Source organism: Zonotrichia albicollis, chromosome 5 (assembly GCF_047830755.1).
Source record: "Zonotrichia albicollis isolate bZonAlb1 chromosome 5, bZonAlb1.hap1, whole genome shotgun sequence".
Classification (NCBI taxonomy): Eukaryota; Metazoa; Chordata; class Aves; order Passeriformes; family Passerellidae; genus Zonotrichia; species Zonotrichia albicollis.
Genome location: NC_133823.1, coordinates 11,872,627 through 11,892,283, shown reverse-complemented (window position 1 = coordinate 11,892,283; position 19,657 = coordinate 11,872,627). Strand labels below are relative to the sequence as shown.

At 37.4% G+C, this 19,657-nt stretch overlaps 1 protein-coding gene across 1 annotated transcript in view; it reads left to right on the top strand.

The window, feature by feature from the left end:
- ARHGAP10 (Rho GTPase activating protein 10) overlaps positions 1 to 19,657 on the top strand; it is a 144,326-nt gene that overhangs the window by 76,730 nt on the left and 47,939 nt on the right. The window contains exons 14-18 of the mRNA XM_005485312.4: positions 3,509 to 3,583; positions 8,511 to 8,598; positions 9,785 to 9,843; positions 12,352 to 12,457; positions 13,080 to 13,239. Of these exons, the coding sequence (XP_005485369.2) occupies positions 3,509 to 3,583; positions 8,511 to 8,598; positions 9,785 to 9,843; positions 12,352 to 12,457; positions 13,080 to 13,239 (488 nt within the window). The remainder of the gene's footprint in view (positions 1 to 3,508; positions 3,584 to 8,510; positions 8,599 to 9,784; positions 9,844 to 12,351; positions 12,458 to 13,079; positions 13,240 to 19,657) is intronic.

Genomic DNA, 19,657 nt, shown 5'->3' with positions numbered 1-19,657 from the left:
GCACAAAAATCAGTGTCTTGGTTAAAATGCACGTGAGCTTCTGATTCAGCATTGCCTTACAAGAGATTGGCTATGCTCTGGTAGGACATGCTGAGGCATCAGGATATGCATCCCATCTCTCACATACTGAGCACCGTGCTGGTTGGATGTGCATCTGTGTTTTGTCTTGGAGAGAGCGTTTTGGGATTCTCTTTGGAGTATTTCATTTATTATTCTCTTCTGAGAATGGTAAAACTGGCTAGGTGTTTATAGAAACATCAAAGAGCTGCGTGCTCCACTAGTAAAGGCTCTGTGCATGTTTTTGTGTGCAAGTAGCTGGTTGTACCTTCTGAGGGGATGTGATGGGTAAAGTTTGCCAGAGCAGTATTTGTCTTGAGCTTAGTACTGGTGGAGCTGCCAATCTGAGCTGCAGAGAGAGATGGCAGCATTGAGCTGCATGACCAGGCTGGCTGCTCCTCAGGCAGAAAGTACATGGTGAAGAGGGAGTAGAAAACCTTCGCAAGTGACATAAAACCGTCTGTCATTACCTTGAATTTAGAGTGTCACTTGTATGGCTGTTTCTGTGCCATGGATTTTGGTATAAAAATTTGTATTTGCAGCTATATTGCAAGTCTGTGTCAGCCTCATGTACAATGCCAGTCACAAAATAAACTTGCCTACTCTGTACCTTGATTACAATAGGATAAATTACTGTCTTGCTTTCAATACCTTATATTTCTAAGCATGCCTCACAAGCTGTGTCCCTGTGCCAAATTCTGTATCAGGCAGCCAAACATCTTGAGATAATGTAAATATGAAGGAAGTTGTGCTGCGGGGCTTTACCGTTCCAGGTTGCCAATAGTGGTTGAGCCGGCAGACACAGCGTCTGAACCCTTCAGCATTTCAGGCAGTGGGGAGCTGTTCCTTGCAGTGAGTCATCCTGTCAATTGTGTTCTGTAAATGCCAAGCATTATCAGTGTTGGATGTGCTGAAGATCTGAAATGTGCAGATTAAATCAGAAGTAGGACTGTTTCAAACCAGATTTGTATATTTTAAATAAAACATCATTTGGAAGTATGGTTAAAGGTATCATCTCAAAGTATGTTGAAATATTAATGCCTCTTTGCACTCCTTGATGTCTGCAAGCAATTAGTTAGGCTTTTTTCAGGTTGATGAATTTGAAACTGATCAATTATCTGATAATCTCTATCATAGGCTCATGATTATTGCTGGAGGATTGTCATAGTTTCAATACTGCCATTTTCCAGAGACTTCTGCATTATCATTTCTGTTTTACTGAGGAATAGGTTTTATGGTTTCACCTTCATTATTTCTAAGCCTGTAAAGGTATGTTTGGGGTCAGCGCAGTTGGTTCCCCCCAGTTTTAATGTCAGAACCAGAGGAAATCACAAATCAACTTCTGAGATGAGCAAAAGCTGAGTGTGACAGTATTTCTTCAGCTTTTTTTATCTTGCATATGATGCAGAAGGCTTGTTCTGTGGTACTGAAAGTAGTAGAAGACATTGTATAAAAAAAGTTTGATGCATTTTGGCAAAGCTTGGTGTTAGTTTGGTGCAATAATTTTCCTGGACACCTCTTAGAAGTTTGAAGTGAAACTGTTTGCTGCTCTCAGGACAGATTTGTTGTGCATTCTTGTTTGGAGTGTATCAAGGACTATATTGTTGAGGTTTTTTTTAGTGTCTCCAAGTGGTGCATAGCATGCTATCATACTTGTTCTAGGGATCATTGGAAAACTTACTTGGTTGTGTTGGTAACTTCCTATTTTGAGAAAAACAGTGTTGTGGCCCCATAGCTGTTTTGGTTTTATTCAGTTCACTCTTTTGTGCAGAGCTGAACTGGGAGCATACTCCTGAGTTGTGTGTTTGGATGAGCACAGATAAAATAAAGGAGATCTGGCTTATTCTGGTAATTTGAGCCAGCTCTGAACCTGGCATCTAGCTCAAGGCTCAGCACCATTCCAGCAGGTCCATCCTGAGGAGGGACAAGGGCCAGTTTTACCCAGGTGGGGCAAGCAAGGGAAGGAGCAGCTGCAGCCCTGGGACAGGGGAAGGAGCAGGGCTGGCAGGGAGGACTTCAGCAGGCTCAGCAATCTGGGATGGCCAAGGAGGCTGCGGACTGTGTGAGGAAGAGGAAGGCGTCAGAGAAGAGAGAAAAGATGCAGCAAGGCTAGGCAGGAGGAGGAGGTAGAAAATGCCAAGTTCTCTCTACCATATTGAGAATTATTGCTGTGTATTATGGCTCTGTCTGACAGTAATTCATTAAAAGGCTAATGATTTTTACATACTTCATCTAATATTTATTTGGGAAGAAGCTTTTTCTCATATGACTGGTTTTAATTTTCCTTCTCTCTGTTGGAACAGCTTGGTATTGAAGCTGGGAATTCTCCACAATTCTTCCTTTGTTGAAGGATATTTTGAATAAGAATACCACATAATCTGTTATTTGAAAAGATTTCCTTGGAGTAGAAACACAGCGATTTTGTGGCATTTCTACTCTTCCAGGCCAGTGTGATTATGAAGGTAGATTGTGTTTGTAGATGGCTGCTTATTATGAGGCCTCTCAAACATCTGTGTACTGTAGTATTTTACCTCCCACTGTCTAGGCTCTGAAACAATGCAGCAGATATAGACTACCTTATTTTGCCCTTTTTCTTCCCTGCCTCTTCTCTCCCTCTCTTTTTTTTTTTTTTTAAATTTATATTCACAATTTTACTTCCCTGGGGATAAAACTGAGTAATGTAATGGAAAGCAAAAGCAGGAGGAGAAAAGGGATAGAGAAGTGAATGTATGTGAGATGATGGAAGGGCACAGAGAATGCCAGGAAAGTGGTCCAGTGTCCATACAGAATGGGAGTAGGGGACTGAAAATACTGTGTTGGTTATGGCTCCTCTGTTCATTCCAAGAAAAACTGTTCAGTAGCTTTTGGTGGTGCTTCTGGATGTAACTCCTATGTGGACCACAGAGAGTTGGAATGAGGCCTTGTATCTTAAATGGAAAGCATTTATAAACTTGAAAAAGTGCTGATTTTGAGGACTGGGAATAGGCTTAGGTTTTTCTTCATGCAAAGTGTTTAAGTCACTGCACATTGGAGGGGGGGGGAGAGAAATGTTAAAGTTATTGAAGAAATCTTAATTTAGCATTGTGTGTTCAGTTCCTACATTATTAGAATGTGGCTGTTGATGTACCCAAAGTGCAATTTAAAAGATTTGAAATTAGTCAGTGGTTTATTTATTTATTTTCAAGTAAAGCTTTGTCCCTGTTTGCTTCTTCTCTCAGTTTCGGAAGTGGAATTGAGGTACATGAAATCTTTGTCAAAATATAACATGAACTTACCTTAAAAAGAGAGTAACAAAAGGATTCTTCATTTATAATGTTGTTCTTGGAACTGTTAATACTATGTAATCTCTCTGTCTTTGAAGATAATTTCTTGCCTGAGGCAAAAATTTTAATGCTAAATTTGACTGTGGTTGATCTCATGATTGTTTTTGTTTTGTTTTTTCACATAATAGGTATAAATGACCAAGGATTGTACAGAGTTGTGGGGGTGAGTTCAAAGGTCCAGAGACTTCTGAGTTTGTTGATGGGTATGCCTCTATTTTACAACTATTTTTTCAATATTTTATTTCATGTTGTTTTACTGTCAATATTTAGTTTTTAAAGCACCTTCCAGTAGTTTGCTCTAGTCCATGCAAATAATCACCATGTCATTGTAAGTTCCCCTACTTTAAAAAGACCTGGATTAGTTGGAATGAACAAATTAAGAACTGCTATGAGACATATGTAGGAGCAAAGATTGTGCTTTGTGCAAGGTTGATGGAAGTGGGTTAAAGCAGCCTAAGTTGAAGGATCTGATCAGAAAATTCAAAATACCAAAGTCAGGGATGTTTGAAGCTGGTTGCTTCATTGTTTGAAGTTTCCACCTTCCTTCTCCCATGTCTGGAATGTACCAGTGTACACGCCCATGTATCTGTAGTTGATCACTGTGCAAAATAAGACAGTTAGTTTAAGCCTACTGTTAGAGAGCTATTTGGTTAAAGAGGAGGGATATGATATATGTATTAATAATAACTGTGTGTCGAGGCAGGAGACAGATGGAGAAAGGATTTGGTTTTGTAAACTTAAACATCTTAGGCTCTTTTATACCCAGTTAGCTAAAATAATTTGCAGAAATTTTTTTCTCCCTTTTCTTTCTGGAAATTTTGATGCATCTTTAATTCCAGTGACTGGAGTTCTCTTGCCACTCTGCTGTCCCTGGGGATTGGGAAAAAGAGAGAAATATGAATATGGCACCTGGATGAAGTCCCTCATCTCTCACCAAAGTAGTAGCCATGACTGCAGAATGTGCCATGTTCCCCCATTTCTTGTCCTGAGCACTGACAGTACATGCAGTCAGACAAGACCACTGGGATTAGTTCATTTTTATAGAGCTTCCAAACCTGTCACTTGACAGCAAAGGTCTGATTCTCAGGGATTCATTGGTATGCAAAGAAGCTTGTTTGCAGTTTGCACCAGGCTCTTCTCCAGAACCATGCATGCTCCATCTGTGCTGATAACACAGTGTTCTTTGGCACTGCAAACTGAAGGAAGCCAGAAAGTGAATTCATTTCATTACCCCAGACATTATGTGAATGACAAAGCGCTTTTATATTATATGCTGCTGTCAGTTCAGTGCCACCTGTAAGACTTTTTCTTTTCCTTCCTTTATTTTTTCAAACAGCCTGTCTCCTCAGAAATGATAAGACATCTTGAGACTTGAGGACCTGCATGTCATATCAATCTGTCATAATGACCTTGCTAAATATTAATTTATGATGTCTTACTTTAATCAATATTAACAGCACCCTGAAGTACTCCATTAGTAAACCTTTAAAGTATTACAGAAAAAAGGCTCTTTTTGGAAATGCAAACTGGGATTAATAAAAATGACTGATCTATAACAGATTCACATAGTTGTTTATCTGTGTTGGGGGTTAGCCTCAGTAAGCAATAACCATCTTTAGCCATTGACCATGGGAAGAATGACGTGCTGTCACTCAGAGAGCTTTGATGAAATATGTTTGGTATCAGAAGATGCTTTTCAGTTTTGTTCTTGCTGGCTTAGCTTGGGTGTGCAGGTCTGGCAGGCAGATTTTCCTTGCTGCCATTATTGATATCCAAATTAAATAGACTCAGGTTGCCAGTGGCTCAGTAGCAGCTGGAAGAGTTTACTGGGGATTCCAGCATCTGCTTTTAGTTACTTTTTAGAATCAGGAACATTTTTTGTCATTCCCAAGTTTCATATATTTATTTGACAAAGGAAGAATACAGTGGTATCAAGATGAGGCAAAATACTGAACAGAAAAAAGTTAGGGTGCAAGCAGGTGCTCTTTTCTGATGATTTGTTGAAAGTGATTCTATCTCTGCTCTTTATCTATCTGTCCTCAGAGGAGAACAAAGAGGGTTCTTTTTTGATATACAGTGGTACAGAGAATTTAAAATGACTGATTAATCTTTAATCCTTTGTCTCTGGACATACTCTTAGATACCCTTTTATATGAAAGATTTTTCAGAATCATAAAAAACTCATATTAACTTTTTGTATTTTAAAATGTTTGATAAGATTTCAAAGTATTTTAAGCTACCAATCACTGACCATGAAGTTCACAGTTGGAAAGGCCTTATGTGAAAAAGTCTTCGAAATGGTAACCAGGGATGTAATTTTTTTTTTTCTTTTCAGTAGTTTTGTCTCTTCTTCAGATTATTTTCTGTAGAATTTTGGAAAGTAGACTGAGAGTTAAAAGAGTATGAGAAGACCAACATATGCTTTTCTCTAGTACTATGAATGCATAGATTTTCAGCTGTAATGCAAAAATCTAGTGTAGCTAAGTCTCTGCAAAATAAGGCTTAGCAATCAAATACATAATTCTATTTAGAAAAAAAAAATTTCACAATTAACTTAGTCCATGAAGATACCTGTAACTGGTACTGTGCTATTTTGCAGCAATGATCTTGTTTAAATTTAAAGGGAGGCATCTGGTGAGGAAAACACTTTTCTACCTTTTAAGGGAAAATGTTAAATTAACCAAATACCTCACTGTAAACAGGGATAGAAAGCTAGAACTTCCAATGTTGTGGAGATGTGTTCCAAGCACTGCAGTGTGAGTTGTCAGGAGTCTCAGTTCTGGAAGTGCATCAGGGCCCAACTGCTGTTCCATCGATGATTGGTGTTACAGATCTGAGGTGCCTCATTCCCTACACGCTGTTCCATAGATTTTGTACAAGCCACTGCATGGATCAGCTTTCACATGGACCATTGCCTGTGGGAAGGGGCTGCTGAGCACTTGCAGTTTCTGCTGATGAGTTCAGGTTTGATTTCTGATGCTGTCTGGTGTGAAAAATACCAGATATCACATGTAGCAGGAAGCTTTCGGGTACTTCTGCCTTCCCAGAACTAGCAGGTTTCAAAACAATGGCTTGGAATTCCTTGTTAATTTCTGTACAGTAGATGACAGTATACATGCACAACTACAGTGGGCATATTGCATATGAAAGCAAAGAGTGTCTCCTCCTAACCAACTTAGTGAACTGGACAGTTTTTATAAGCTCTGGCTCCCTTATTGTCAGGAAGATTTGCATAAAATTTAGAGCTGATCTGTCAAAAGCTGTTCCTTAAACATGCACAGTTAGTTTTACAGGCATAAAGTTGCTCTTGAGTGCACTGTGGCTGTTACATGAACAAGTAGCATGAAAAAAGCTAGACTAATAATTTCTTGAAATCTGGTTCAAGTTCCAGTTCTTACTTAAAATGGATGTTTGAAGTAGAGGAGGAGAATGGAGCAGGAATAGTGAAATTTATTGGGTGGAAGGGCACAGAGCAATGTAAAGCAAATGCCAAACCAAAAATGAAGAAAATGTCCTTAAATCTTAATGGCTTCTACAATCAAACCAGGGGTTTGTAGCAGGGCTTTTTCTTTTTTTTTTTTCTTCCAGAGATAATGAAATGTTTCAACAATACTTTCTATTTTTTATTTTAAGAGGCTTGCTTTGGAATTCAGATGCCTGTTGTTTTCCTCCCAAAATTCATCAACAAATTTCAATGAACAGAGTGCATACTTTGAATGTAAAGGAGGTTGATGATTATGAAGCAGCTATTTTAAAACTGGATATTACATAGTGATTTAGTAACAAAACCCCCATAGATTTTGTAGCTTCTGATGTGATGGCAGTTTTTTTTTTAAATTAATTCAGGAGACAAATTTTCTTCTTGAAAAAGAGAATTTGAACATGGAAACAACTAGCAGGCTAAAATGAAAAAAAAAAAGAAAAAAAGAACCTTGTATTTGAGACAATCCTGAGTATTTTGGGTGGTGGTTGGCTAGTAACAGTTTGCGAGAAAATGTTATCTGACCTGTATTTTAAAATGAGATTTAAATAATTGATATAATGAGGGAGAATATTCAGTTACAGAAATAATTGCTTGGCACAGCTTTTAGAACAAAATTATTTCGTCCCGGTAAAAGAACTGCACCTTTAATCAGGGATCCTAATTTGATTTTTTAAATGTGTCTGTCATTTGTCTGACAAGCCAAGTAACAAATGAATTCTGAATTGTATGAACGGATCCACACGTAATCTGCATCAGCCACTGCAGTGACTGACAGGAACATGTGACAGTAAATAATCACAGGAAATCAGCAAACACACAGAGCTAAGCTGGCTATATACATGTGCTCTCTTGTGTCAGCTAGCTATGGCTTCCTGTTTTGAGACCAAAAGGGGTTTTTTTGATTGCAAAATGTTCCAGTGTGCTGTGTTGTTCAAAGTCTTCAACCTGATGGGCCAATCAGACAAACCTTTTGGTTTGGTCTGTCTTGTTCAAAGGCTCTCCCAACTAACCTGGGGGAAGGTGGGAGCTCTGTGGTCCTGACAAATGGTCAAACAAACAAGTATTTCTTGTGCAGTGGCTAAAACTGATCAAGTAAGGCAAACATTCAGCAAAGACTCCTTTTCCTACTTTGGAAGCAGCTCTTAAAAAATTCCCACACAATGCAGAGGGTCATGCTGCAGTTTACCCGTTCTCATCAACAGTTTGCAAGAAAAACTGTGGAAACAATTTATCACTTTAAATAAGAAAGAAAAAAGTAAAAGATAAATTCTTCTTTTTTCCCTAAACTGTTTTTGTACATCTTTCTGTGTTTGTGAACATCTATCTGTTTAATTAGAGGTGTGAAAATTTCAATTGCTATAGAGATCTTTTTACATGAGGGTGGTTTTTAATCCCTCATTAAAAAAAAAAAAAAGTAAATAGTTTAAAAATAGTTTAAATAAAAAAATATGAACATGGAATTTACAAACAGATTTGGATATTTGGTCTTCTTCATATCACTGAATAATAATAAAAAGGATGTTGCTTCTGTGCTCATGTGAGCAAACACGGAGTATTGAAAGTCAGTGTGTGGCTGTTCATGTAACTCATACTGATTTAGAATTCCCTTTTTTCATGTCCCTTTTCTCTTTCTGGTTATTTTCTAGATTCAAAAACCTGCAATGAAATTGACCTGGAAAACTCTGTAGACTGGGAAGTGAAAACAATTACTAGTGCTATGAAGCAGTATCTGCGGTAAGGCTGTCTCTTGTTAATTTGGTTTTTTAGATTATAAGTTCTTAATTTAGTTCTCCTATGCTGTATGTTAAGCTGCACTAGCTAGTTTTGCTATGTTTTGGAATAGGAGCTCATTTTGTACAAATACCATGTTTGTTATTTGTTTTGGGGGAAGCAAAATTCTTCATCAGCACTAATACTCATGTTCATATGAGACTAGCCCCCAAACACTTTGGTGTTAGACCCAGAAGTGTTTCCCTGATGGTTCAGAAACCTGAAGTGTTACTTAACTTGCTGAGAATCATTGCTGAAGGTTGGCTAAGATTGTTAAAATTTGTTTCCTTTTTGTGTTTGTGTGGTGAAATGAAAAGGGAGAAGGCTGCACAATTTTTAATATTTTCCTCTTTTCCTTCTGACCCGTGCTCTGATGTTCTGTGTGGAATAATAATAATATTTTGAAAATTTTTAAATTAGAATTTAAAATAGGTTTGCTATTCAAATGGCTTTGCCAATTCCTAATAAAGCTATTGTACTAAATTGCCTAAGAACATAAAATGTCACACTTTTGTGCATCTCTAGTGTAACACACTGTACTTTTAATCTACTATTTTTAATAAGTAAAATATTATTACCACCACTATCAATGAGTGCTGCAGAAGTATCTTAAGGATACAACTCTATATAGTATAGAAAAGTATTAAAAAAAAACATAAGTGTACACAATAAAGTATTTCTCCCCTACAGTATTTCCAATCTGAGTGTTTACTCAGATATGCAATATTTCATGAGCATCAGTAAAGTCAATATAATAAACGGTTTTAACTCTGGTGGTGGTGGTTGTTGTTAAGACCTTGGTGTCTTTCCAGTAAGGCATTAACTTAGCACTTTTCAAATGCTAAGAATGACAATAAAGAATGAATTGCATAATATTTGTGTACAATCTTGATTTGAAACTGGAAAGGTATCTTATGATAGAGGCATCACTTCAGCTCATGGAAGGTGAATGGATGCATTTAGGCTTATTTTCCTGATAATACCAATTTTTCCTTTTGTTCTAGAAATCACTGAATTCAAGTTCCTTTGTAACAATGGTTGCTTTCAGTAGGAGGGTTATGCTACTGAATGTTAAAAAGGCTTCCTGATTAGAGTAAATGCAGCTAGAAGAAAATACAGTTAAATTTATTATATCATCCTTGTTTTGCAGAAGCCTTCCAGAGCCACTGATGACATACGAGTTGCATGGAGAATTCATCGTTCCTGCCAGTAAATACATGACTGTAGTTTAAATAGAAATGTTGTGCTGTTGTGACCTCAGGAGCACTCTGCAAATGCAATTCCAGAAAAAATGCTTCATCCCAGTAAAAATACAGGAACAAGAATTAATAAATGATTTAAGAATATATTTTAATCCGTATTTAGTTCCAGTGTGTGTCACATATAATATGACTGCCCAGCACAGTTTTTACTTTTATGGAAAAACTTTCGGATAGCCAGTGTAAACATTTATTCTTATTATCTTAATTGCATAATGATAAGCATCTACTTAATCTGTGATTTTTTTTTTGCCTTACATTTATAAAGAGTATGAAGCTTAGCAAAGGAAAGTACATTCATTTGAGCTCACTGGAGTCCTCAAAGCAGAGCTGCCTGACCCTTGTTTTCAGTGCCTTGCTAGCTCTGTGTATAGACTGGCTTGAATGTTCTTCATGCATTAGAAGAAAGGAAAGAGCAGGCCAGATTACACTGTGGCAGTTCAAATACAGACTTGGAGAAGACACAACAGCATTTGTAGCTCAGTTGTATGGTATCTAGTGTACACGGAATTTTTTTGGAAGAGGATAGAGGGAAACTGTGTAAGAAAATTTTTGGCAAAGTATCAAAGAGATATTTAGCTGATTTTCTTTCCAGCCTGTAGCATGTCTGGCAAACTGTGGAAAGCAAAATTAAAATAAACTTTGAGACAATTGCTTTATCATCTTCAGATTGCTATAATGACTTTCCAGGACTGCAGAATGTGTTTTCTTCTGGTCCTTAATTCAAAATGAGAATTAGCTCAGGAAATTTGTTGCCAAAGCACATGCTAGCAGGCAAATGCTTAAACAAAAGTTGACATCCTTACCTATGTGGCGAGTCTTCATGTTTGTATTGGAAAGTGTTAAAATAATTTCTCTACTTCTGAAGTTTTGCCAGCAGTTTCCTCACTTTATTTTTCTTTATATTATAGTCTCTTTCAGTAAAGGAATTCATTTTAAGTTACATGTTTGAGACAGTACAGTGTTCATAAGTAGTAAACAGCTTAGTAAAGGAGTTGCTTCTGGGGAGAGAAGTTTGGTCAACATTGCAGATCTGAGTTACAGTATGCTCAAAAATAGGTAGTCAGTGTTGTTTCCTATGTTGGCTATAAAAAACCAACACTGGAAATAGCATGGAGTATCCTTTTCCCTGAAACCATTGGAGGAGGTGCCAAAATTAAAAGGTTTTCCTTCAATTCTGTTCTCTTTATGCATATCAGTATAGATTGAAATTACATGAACTTCGACTGTATCTTGTAATTAAATTGTTTAGCCATTCTTTAATTAGAATTTGTGATCTCACATATACACAAAATAGTCTCATTTTAAAGAAGACCTATTTTTTCCATGAGAATTTTGAGTAGCTCACTAGAAATTAAACATTTTGCTTTTTGGTAGCCTTTTTTCTTGCAATCTGTGCAGGGGTATTCATTGCAAAAGAATAAAATACAGCCCTAAAATCTACAACAATATGCAAAGAAAAAAAAATCAGAAGCATTATGCACAGATGAATCCAAAGAAATTGTGGTATTTTATAGACAATACACTTAGCAAACACAGTTGCCTTAGAGAAAAATGGGATCTGATCAGTGGTCCTCATGTCAAAATTTTTTGCATTCAGAATAATGTATAAATTTTCCTCATCCTGCACTTTCTAGTAAGTATTATTATAGGCAATAAAAATGCTTCCATTCCTCTCATTATAACCACTACAGAGATGTAATTTTGTGATTTAATGCAACTTGAAGTAGGAAGATGGTTTATTTTCATCTTTTACAGGTTCTTGTTTTCATCTGTGTACAATGAAACTTGTAGGGGCCAAAATTATTCAATTTGACATGCAGCAGACAAACATAAAAGCTATTTGCTTATCTATATTTCTGTACTGTACTAGAGATTCCATTGTTATTCAGAACCTTTGTCATAGTATTCTCTGTAGGTTTTTTTGCATGTTTATTCTTCTGTGTCTTCAGAGGTCATTAGGTTTTCTAAGAATTTGGATCTGCTTGCAGTTTCCAATGCAAGGTTGCCTAAATGCAGTATCATTAGGTGCACAGTACCAACAAAACTGAGTTCTAATCATGAGGACAATCAGTTAATGATGCTAAAGTGGAAGGCAGTACAGCTCCTCTCTGGGGCACCCAGTACCATCGCTGCTCACCTTGCAGTGTATTTCTAAGCACATGGATGCAATGCAGCAAAACAATAACTGCATCTGTCAGACTTTAAAAATAGATGAACAAAGGCATCCTTTTGCAGGTGGATTGAAAGACAAGTTCTCAAAATAAGTAAATAAGATGATAATTCAAGAACAATATTACTTGTGAAAACAAGCACATATGTTCAGTGTTGCTATGTTTGGAGACACATAAGTGGTGAAGTGTGTGCAGTATGTTTCCATGCAGGGGTGGGAGAAGGTTTGTGTTTCTGTGGATCTTATTTTAGTTTTTTTTGAGATATTTATTTCTGTATCCCATAGAAAGTGGGAGTCCAGAATCTCGAGTCAATGCTGTTCACTTCTTGGTCCACAAACTCCCAGAAAAGAACAAAGAGATGCTGGAAATTCTGGTGAAACATTTAGCAAAGTGAGTGCTATGACCTGCTTTCCTACCTTGTCAGAATTCTTGTCTTTACCTTTCTTTAGCTACAAAGGGCTTTAGTGAAGTGTGGCTGGAGCTGAAGCCCATTTTGATGCTGTCATCCTCAGCCCCAAGAACCAAACGTGCAAAGGCAGACGAGACATTTGACTCACGCTGTGCATATTTTGGCGGGAAAGGCAGAAATCTAAGACGTTAATGAAGCCATAGAAGTATTTACTTTAGCAGTCCTGCCAGCAGCTGAGGGTTTGATTGAAGTGAGAAAGGGAATGTTATACTTTCTTTTCGCAAATTCTGGCAGAGGGAATAGTGGAGATCTGTTAGCAAATTTAAGTTGGTTTCACACTTGCCCTGGTCCAAGGCTAAGCGTATTTTATATATTTAAGTTCAGTAAGAGACTGGTTTTGTTTTTAAGTTGCCACTGGAAGAATGGCTTTTCAGTTTTCCAGAGTTTAGTAAGACTTTATTTGAAGAAACATTGCACAAAACACACTTCTAAAACATAGATTAAGGAAATGCAGTGTTTTCATTCACAGACTGCCGTTTCCAGCAGTAATGGAAATTTTTCATAACCCATTTCCTGTTTTTTCCTTCAATTCTTTTCAAAAAGTGTTTCAAAACATGCCAAGAAGAATCTAATGACTGTGGCAAACCTAGGGGTAGTATTTGGACCAACCTTAATGAGGCCACAGGAGGAAACTGTAGCAGCCATCATGGACCTGAAGTTTCAGAATATTGTCGTTGAAATCCTGATAGAAAATCACGAGAAGGTACGTTTTGCTACATTTTCACATTTCTGAGCATGGTCTGAAACAATCTGCTAGCCTTATTGGGGTTAAACATGGAATTAGGCATGCCATTAAACTAACAGTTTAATTCTAAAGAATATTCTCTATACATAGTATGCTTTTGGTTATTTATCCTTGGTAATCATTCCTGTTGATAGCTGAACTGACATTTCAGAATGCATGTTTCATGGCAGCGGTAGTGCTTCTGTGTGCGTAGTACACCAGTAGATTTGCATTGTGAATTTTGCATTTGCTTTTTTTCTGAGCAAAAGTGATACAAAATGAGAAAAGAGCCTGTGTTCAGTTTCTGGCTCTTCTATCAAGTACTTTGACCAGGGTCTGAATTCGTTGTTTTATGTTTTCATTTTACCTCAGAGTTCCCAGTGTAAAAGAGAAGACTTTACTGTACTCTCAATTTTATGTGTAAAAAGCATTATGAGAGAGCCAGGTATTAACACTTCCTTTGTTTTCAGCAGAATGTGTGTTATTTTAAGCCTTTGTATTTTAGGTAGTACTGAAAATATAAATTGTTGTTGCTGCTGTTACTAAAGTTGCCAGTTACTAGAGTGCTTCACATGTACAAGGTACTGTCCAGGATATCACTGCATGTAATCTGGGATCTGAAATTAAAAATAAAAATAGTGAGAAAATAATTTACTTGTCTCCTTATTTAGGTACTCCTTTGGGAGTCCCATGTGTCTAAGTTGACTTCTCTAACTGGATGTTTAAGGTACTTTGTACTGAGAGATGGACAGCATCTTCCTAATTCTTACTGTCAAAAAAAAAAAAAAAAAAAAGAAGTGCTTTGGAAAAATCCCAAGATGTGCTTTTTCCTCTCTCCTTTCTTAAGTACTTGGAGCACTGAAATTGTTATTTCCTTTAAAGGTTAACAGTGTTGAAATTGGCTATTTAAGTCAAGTGTTATCTACTCTAAATAATATATGTTTCAGGCTTTTCTGACAATGTAATTATGCTCCCTCCCTGATTGATACAGGCTGGGCAAAGCTGCTGTTGGCATAGCTGTGTCCACATGGTGGGTTTTGTTGGCTTAGTTGACTTAGGGTGTAATGCTGTCCTCACACGCACACTGAGCAGATATGGCATTGTTCTGTTGGAAAAATACTGGGCTGCACATGTGGCTCAAGTTCTAAGCAATAAATATTCCAAGAGCTGTAAGCCATGGTATTAATTTTGGATCTTAGAAATGAAAGTAAACCTTGCAGTTGAGCTCATGATTTTAAAGCTATTGAGGTGACCACACAAATTAAAGGAAGTCGAGAGAGAGCAAGCAGAGCCAGGATGTTTTAATAACATGTGGAGGTTGAGTTGTGTTTATTCAAATCACCACAGATTAGCACCATCCTATTCTCATGCCAGCTCAGTCACATGTCTCTTAAAATTGGACATCAGTTTTACATTTGAGACATTAGTGGCCTTTCTTGCTCCTCTGCAAATGTGGAGAAGTGAGGAATGGAAAGTACATCAGTATAATACTGCCTCATTTTCCATAATTTCTTGGTTTTATGCCTTCTTTAGAACTAGAAGGGTATAATTTTTTTAAGGGATTTCTGTCATTTCACTGCCAATTCTAACAGTGAACTTGTCATCAGTGGTCTGCCTGCAGCAACCTCTCCCATTCCAGACCTGCTTCCAAAATGGAAGGCAGCCCCAAGTGTGACCTCTGTGTGTTTATAACAAAGGCAATGCAGAGGTGTGTTGAGGCATTGCAAAAATTTTATAGTCCGACTGAGTATGCTGCTTTTACAAGTGACATTTCTTCGTTTAAGGCAGACCAAGGACCTACTTTTAAAGGCAAGCAAGGTCATTGCCAGTCTAACGTTCATTTTATGTTGTTATTTTAAATTTCTATGCATTTCAGACTTTCTGAGAGCCTTGCATTAGATATTTTTATTTATAGCCTTGGTGAAGTCCTAGGAAATGTCACTGGTTGTGGGTTAAAATATTTTAATATTTTGTTGAGCCACTACTCCAACTCTGCTAATTTTTAGTGGCTTCTGCTGATAGGAGCAAAGTTTGGAATTGTAGAAGAATGATGGAGTCAAGATGGAGGTGCACTGACCCTTCACACTCGGTGCATATGTAATTTCCAGCTCTGGTACTCTGCAGAGAGGCATTTCTTTTCCCCTGTAGCCAAGGAAAGGACCAACAAACTTTCCAACTGTAGAAGCAGGAGCCATCAGCACTTCTGGTATAAATACAGAAACCTAGTAGGCAGAATGGTAAAAAATGGTTAGGATTCCTCAAATATTTTTAAATTCCCTCAATTCCCATTATGTGTTTTGTGGATGGCTTTATTGAACAAGAATCTTTGTTCATTTTTAGGACACATAATTGGGTTGCTGGCATTGAAATCCTGGTGCAGTCATTCCAGTATCATCACTTTTTGTTCTAATTAGAGAATTTCTGTGCAGTGAATGTGTGGAAACCTGAACACAATGACTTGCCATAAGAGTATCATGCTTAGTAAATAAGCTTGTATTGTTTTTTTGTTGTTTTTTTTTTGGGGGGGGGGGTTGTGGTTTTTTTTTTTTTGTTTGTTTGTTTGTTGTTGTTGTTTTGGTTTGGTTTTTTTGTGGGGTTTTTTGTGTTTTTTTTTTTTTTTTTTTTTTTGTTTTGTTTTGTTTTTTGTTTTGTTTTTTTTTTTTAAGCTTTGTTGATATGTACATCCTCCTGGTTAGAAACCAGTCAGTGCTACTTCCACGTTGTTTACAGGCTGCATATGTACATCCAGTTCATGTCTGTGAACCAATTACAGTGTGTTGAGGAGGGGATGTTTTGCAAAATGCTGAGATTGGAACACTGAAGCCAGACCATACAGCCTGATGTGTTGCTTAAATGGCATTAGAATTGCACAATGATTAAGAGTAGGAAGGGATGGAAGAGCATCAGGGAGGGAATTGTTTAGCTTTTGTCAGTTCTAGGCAGGTCTCTCTCAGGCAGAGATTTCACAGTGCCCACTTAGAGGGTGAGCTGCACAAGCAGATCTCTGCTTTGAAAGAAAAAGACAAAATCTAGACCCCAGCTGAGATATTTTACTCAGGACTGTCAGAACCACCTGCTGTGGAAGCAAGGACAATCCAGAGGATAATTAGACCCATAAAATGTCTTGCTTTGCTTCTGTCCTATGGCTATAGGGAAAGGACAGCCAGATGGGGGAAGGACAGCCAGATTTTGTGTCCTGTGTTTTTCCCTTCACTAAAGAAGCATCAAGGAATTCATGTTTATGTCTCATCATTATGTTTATTTTGCTTTGAGGTACCAATCTCAGGAGCTGACTGCAGCTGTGCATGTACAGTGCCAGGAGCAATCTTGGCCTTTAGGTAATCTTCTAATGACAAGTCTTAGTCATTAGAACTTGGCCCAAAGAAAAGGTTTTGATTTCGCTTCTTTGCCTCCTCCAAATGAGTTTCAAGGGTTTCAATTAGTTTTTCTTCCCATGGGCTTAACAGATTGGAAATTTTGGACATTTTAGCTCTTCAGGTCTTTTCTCTGACTTGTGGTAAAGAAGAAGGTTGGTCCATCATGCCATGGCAGCATGAAGAGCATGCAGATTTATCTTGCTGTTTGTTATAGTGGTGTTTGTAGAGTATGTGGAGTGAATGTCACTATTCAAAGGGCTTGTTTATTTGCCATTTAGAGATGCCTCAGTGCTAATGTGAACCATTTTGGTTTCTCAATTCCCTGAATATTATTTTAAGAAGGAAAAAAAAGTCACCAGGATAAAAAAAAAGTCTAAGAAATGAAAGAAGATGAGGGAGGAGGTTGGAATAAAAATCTCAGTGGGACTGGAATATTTAAACCAGCATATGGGGGAGGAAAGAATAGTGAGTACAAATAGCAAGATTATAAAAACAGAAAGAAATTAAGATTACAATGAAAGAAAATTAAAAGGAAAAGCGAGGGGCTGGACCTAGAAGTTCCTTCTGGAGACCTGAAGACCAGAATCTGAGGAAAGGGAATAGGCTTTGTAAAAGATACCTTTTGCTCAAATTCAAACAACCTATGGGCAAAATTATCTCAAAGACACTCAAGCTGAAAAGCTCAGTATTTCCTATATATAGGGCAGATACCTTTTCTCTATCAATCTTTCTATAAAGGGGAAAGATTTTACATATTTTAGACAAAATGTCTTTGGCTTAGCTTTGATATGTTGAAAATAGTTTTAAGGGGAATCTTTTTAATGAAATACTTTTTTTTTCCTATACTTTGGGCTCTTTCATGATTTCTTTTTTAAACTAGAAAAGGAAGAGAAGAATTTAATACTACTGAGCTCTTAAGCCAACATCAACTTCATGTAGTAATCCTTGAAAAATCTTGTCGTGAAACGTATTACAGTGCATAATGCATGCAATATTGGTGAGACAGAAGGAATGGAAGCGGGTGAACTCAGTTTGTTTTAGAGCATGAAGCAGCACAGTGTCCCCTTGGCAATCCAGCAGCTCTGTTGCAGGTAAATGCTTTTCAGGGTGGAATGCCACACCACCACATAAACTTAATACTGTTTTTTGGCAACAGAGCAGATCTTTTGAAGGGACACATGAGAGTTACTGAAGAGGGTTTGTTTCAGCTTTCCTGTTGCGTTGCCTTTGGCTGCAAAGCAGGACCAAGAAGCAGTGCAGTGCAATTATGATGGTTCGCTGTGGTGCAGCAATTTGAAACCTCCACAAGGTGAATGTTTCTCAAGTCAACAAACGTTGGACTTGGAGGGGGGAAAATGACATTAAAATATCTCCATTAGGACAGAGTTTGTGGTAAAAACACGTGAGGGTATTCAGGAGGGTATTCAGCACGTGCTGAACTTGAAGCATGTAACTAATCAGAAGTGTCATTGAAACTGTTCGTGAGCTTAATTCTAATTACATGTCTTAATCATTGGCTGAGTCTCAAGCAGAAAGGGCAACAGACACAACAAAGAAGTTCTAGTAGGAGTCAGAGCAGCTCTTTTCTTCCTCTGCAGAGTGAGCAAACTTTAAATCCTTTCTCTGCCCTGTAGATAGCATAAAGCCCTTCCATGTAAGACACATACATGTGGTGGTTAATGGACTGCAAATATTTTTTTTGTTGTTGTTTAAAAAACTCCAGTTTTCTAAATGTGGTCTATGCATAGTAAGAAGACTGAATATCAAGTCTCTGCTCACGTTTGTGACTGCAGTTGATGATATTAGAGGCAGTCTGGATCAATACTTGGATTGGTATGCTGCTAGACTGGTCCAAAAGAAACAGAACATGCACTGTGAGAAATCGTATTATATTAATAAAGAAAATCAAAACAAAAGTCATGATCTCGGGGTCGAAGAGACCTGCTGAGATGCTGTGCTACAAACACATGGTGCATAGAAATAGTTATATAGATTTCTGACTTCTTGATTTGCCTACCTTATTTACAGTTAATTTGGGGGAACCTTCCTTGCCTTCATACAAAATTCCAAAGTGATAGAGATGTCATCTTGTGCTGCCCACAAGCAATATTCCTAAGTAAGTAAAGGGAAAGGATGATGAAGGAGTGGAATTCAAGTGACTAATATTTGCTTCAGTCTTGATGGTCAGGGTGCTGTGCTTGCATGTATGGAGGAGGCAGCAAGGGAGAAGTCCTTATGGAGACTGCCAAAATGGATGTTCTTAAATAAAATCTTGTTAGTAAAAGAAAATATTCTGTAAAATATTGCAAGGGACTTGAAGGGGGGAAAAGTTGTTGTGCTTCTGAAAAGTTTAAAAAGTAAATTCTTATGCAGAAACTGTGTGACATAATGTGTTTTGCATGTACTCTTTGGAATTCTAGAAAGCTTTTGCCTTACCAGAAGGGCTAGTATATTTCAAACCATTAAATATTTTTGTATTGAAAATACGTGGCAGTCAGCTGATAATACTTTTATTTCCAATATTTTCAAGTGCATGCTTCTTGCACTAATAAAGCATCAATATTTCATTTAGACATACAATAGAACAGCGTGTTCTTTATCTCCAAAGAGCCTATAGTCATAATGCAAGGTAAAAAATGTATTTTAACAAAAACAATGAGCAAAAAATACTTGAAAAAGCAATGATAGTATACATCCTTGTAATGGCAGGAAGGATATCTGTGAAAAAGAAAATGCTGGTGAGGCTGCAAGGTTGGCTGCAGTTGGAGCCATGTCATTTGCAATAATCTTGATGATCTTGTAATTTCATTCTGATGATTTGCTTGGTGACAGGGTGGTAGGGGGTAAAATGTGGGGTTTTATACTCAATTATCTGTTCATAAAATCTGCAGTAAAATAGATGTATATATATAGATATGCAATGGTGATCTTGTGTGTATATGCACATGTATATATATGTTTTTACATATATATATTTATTGCAAATGAAGGGGAGATACCTGTGCTCTGTTTGGCCATAG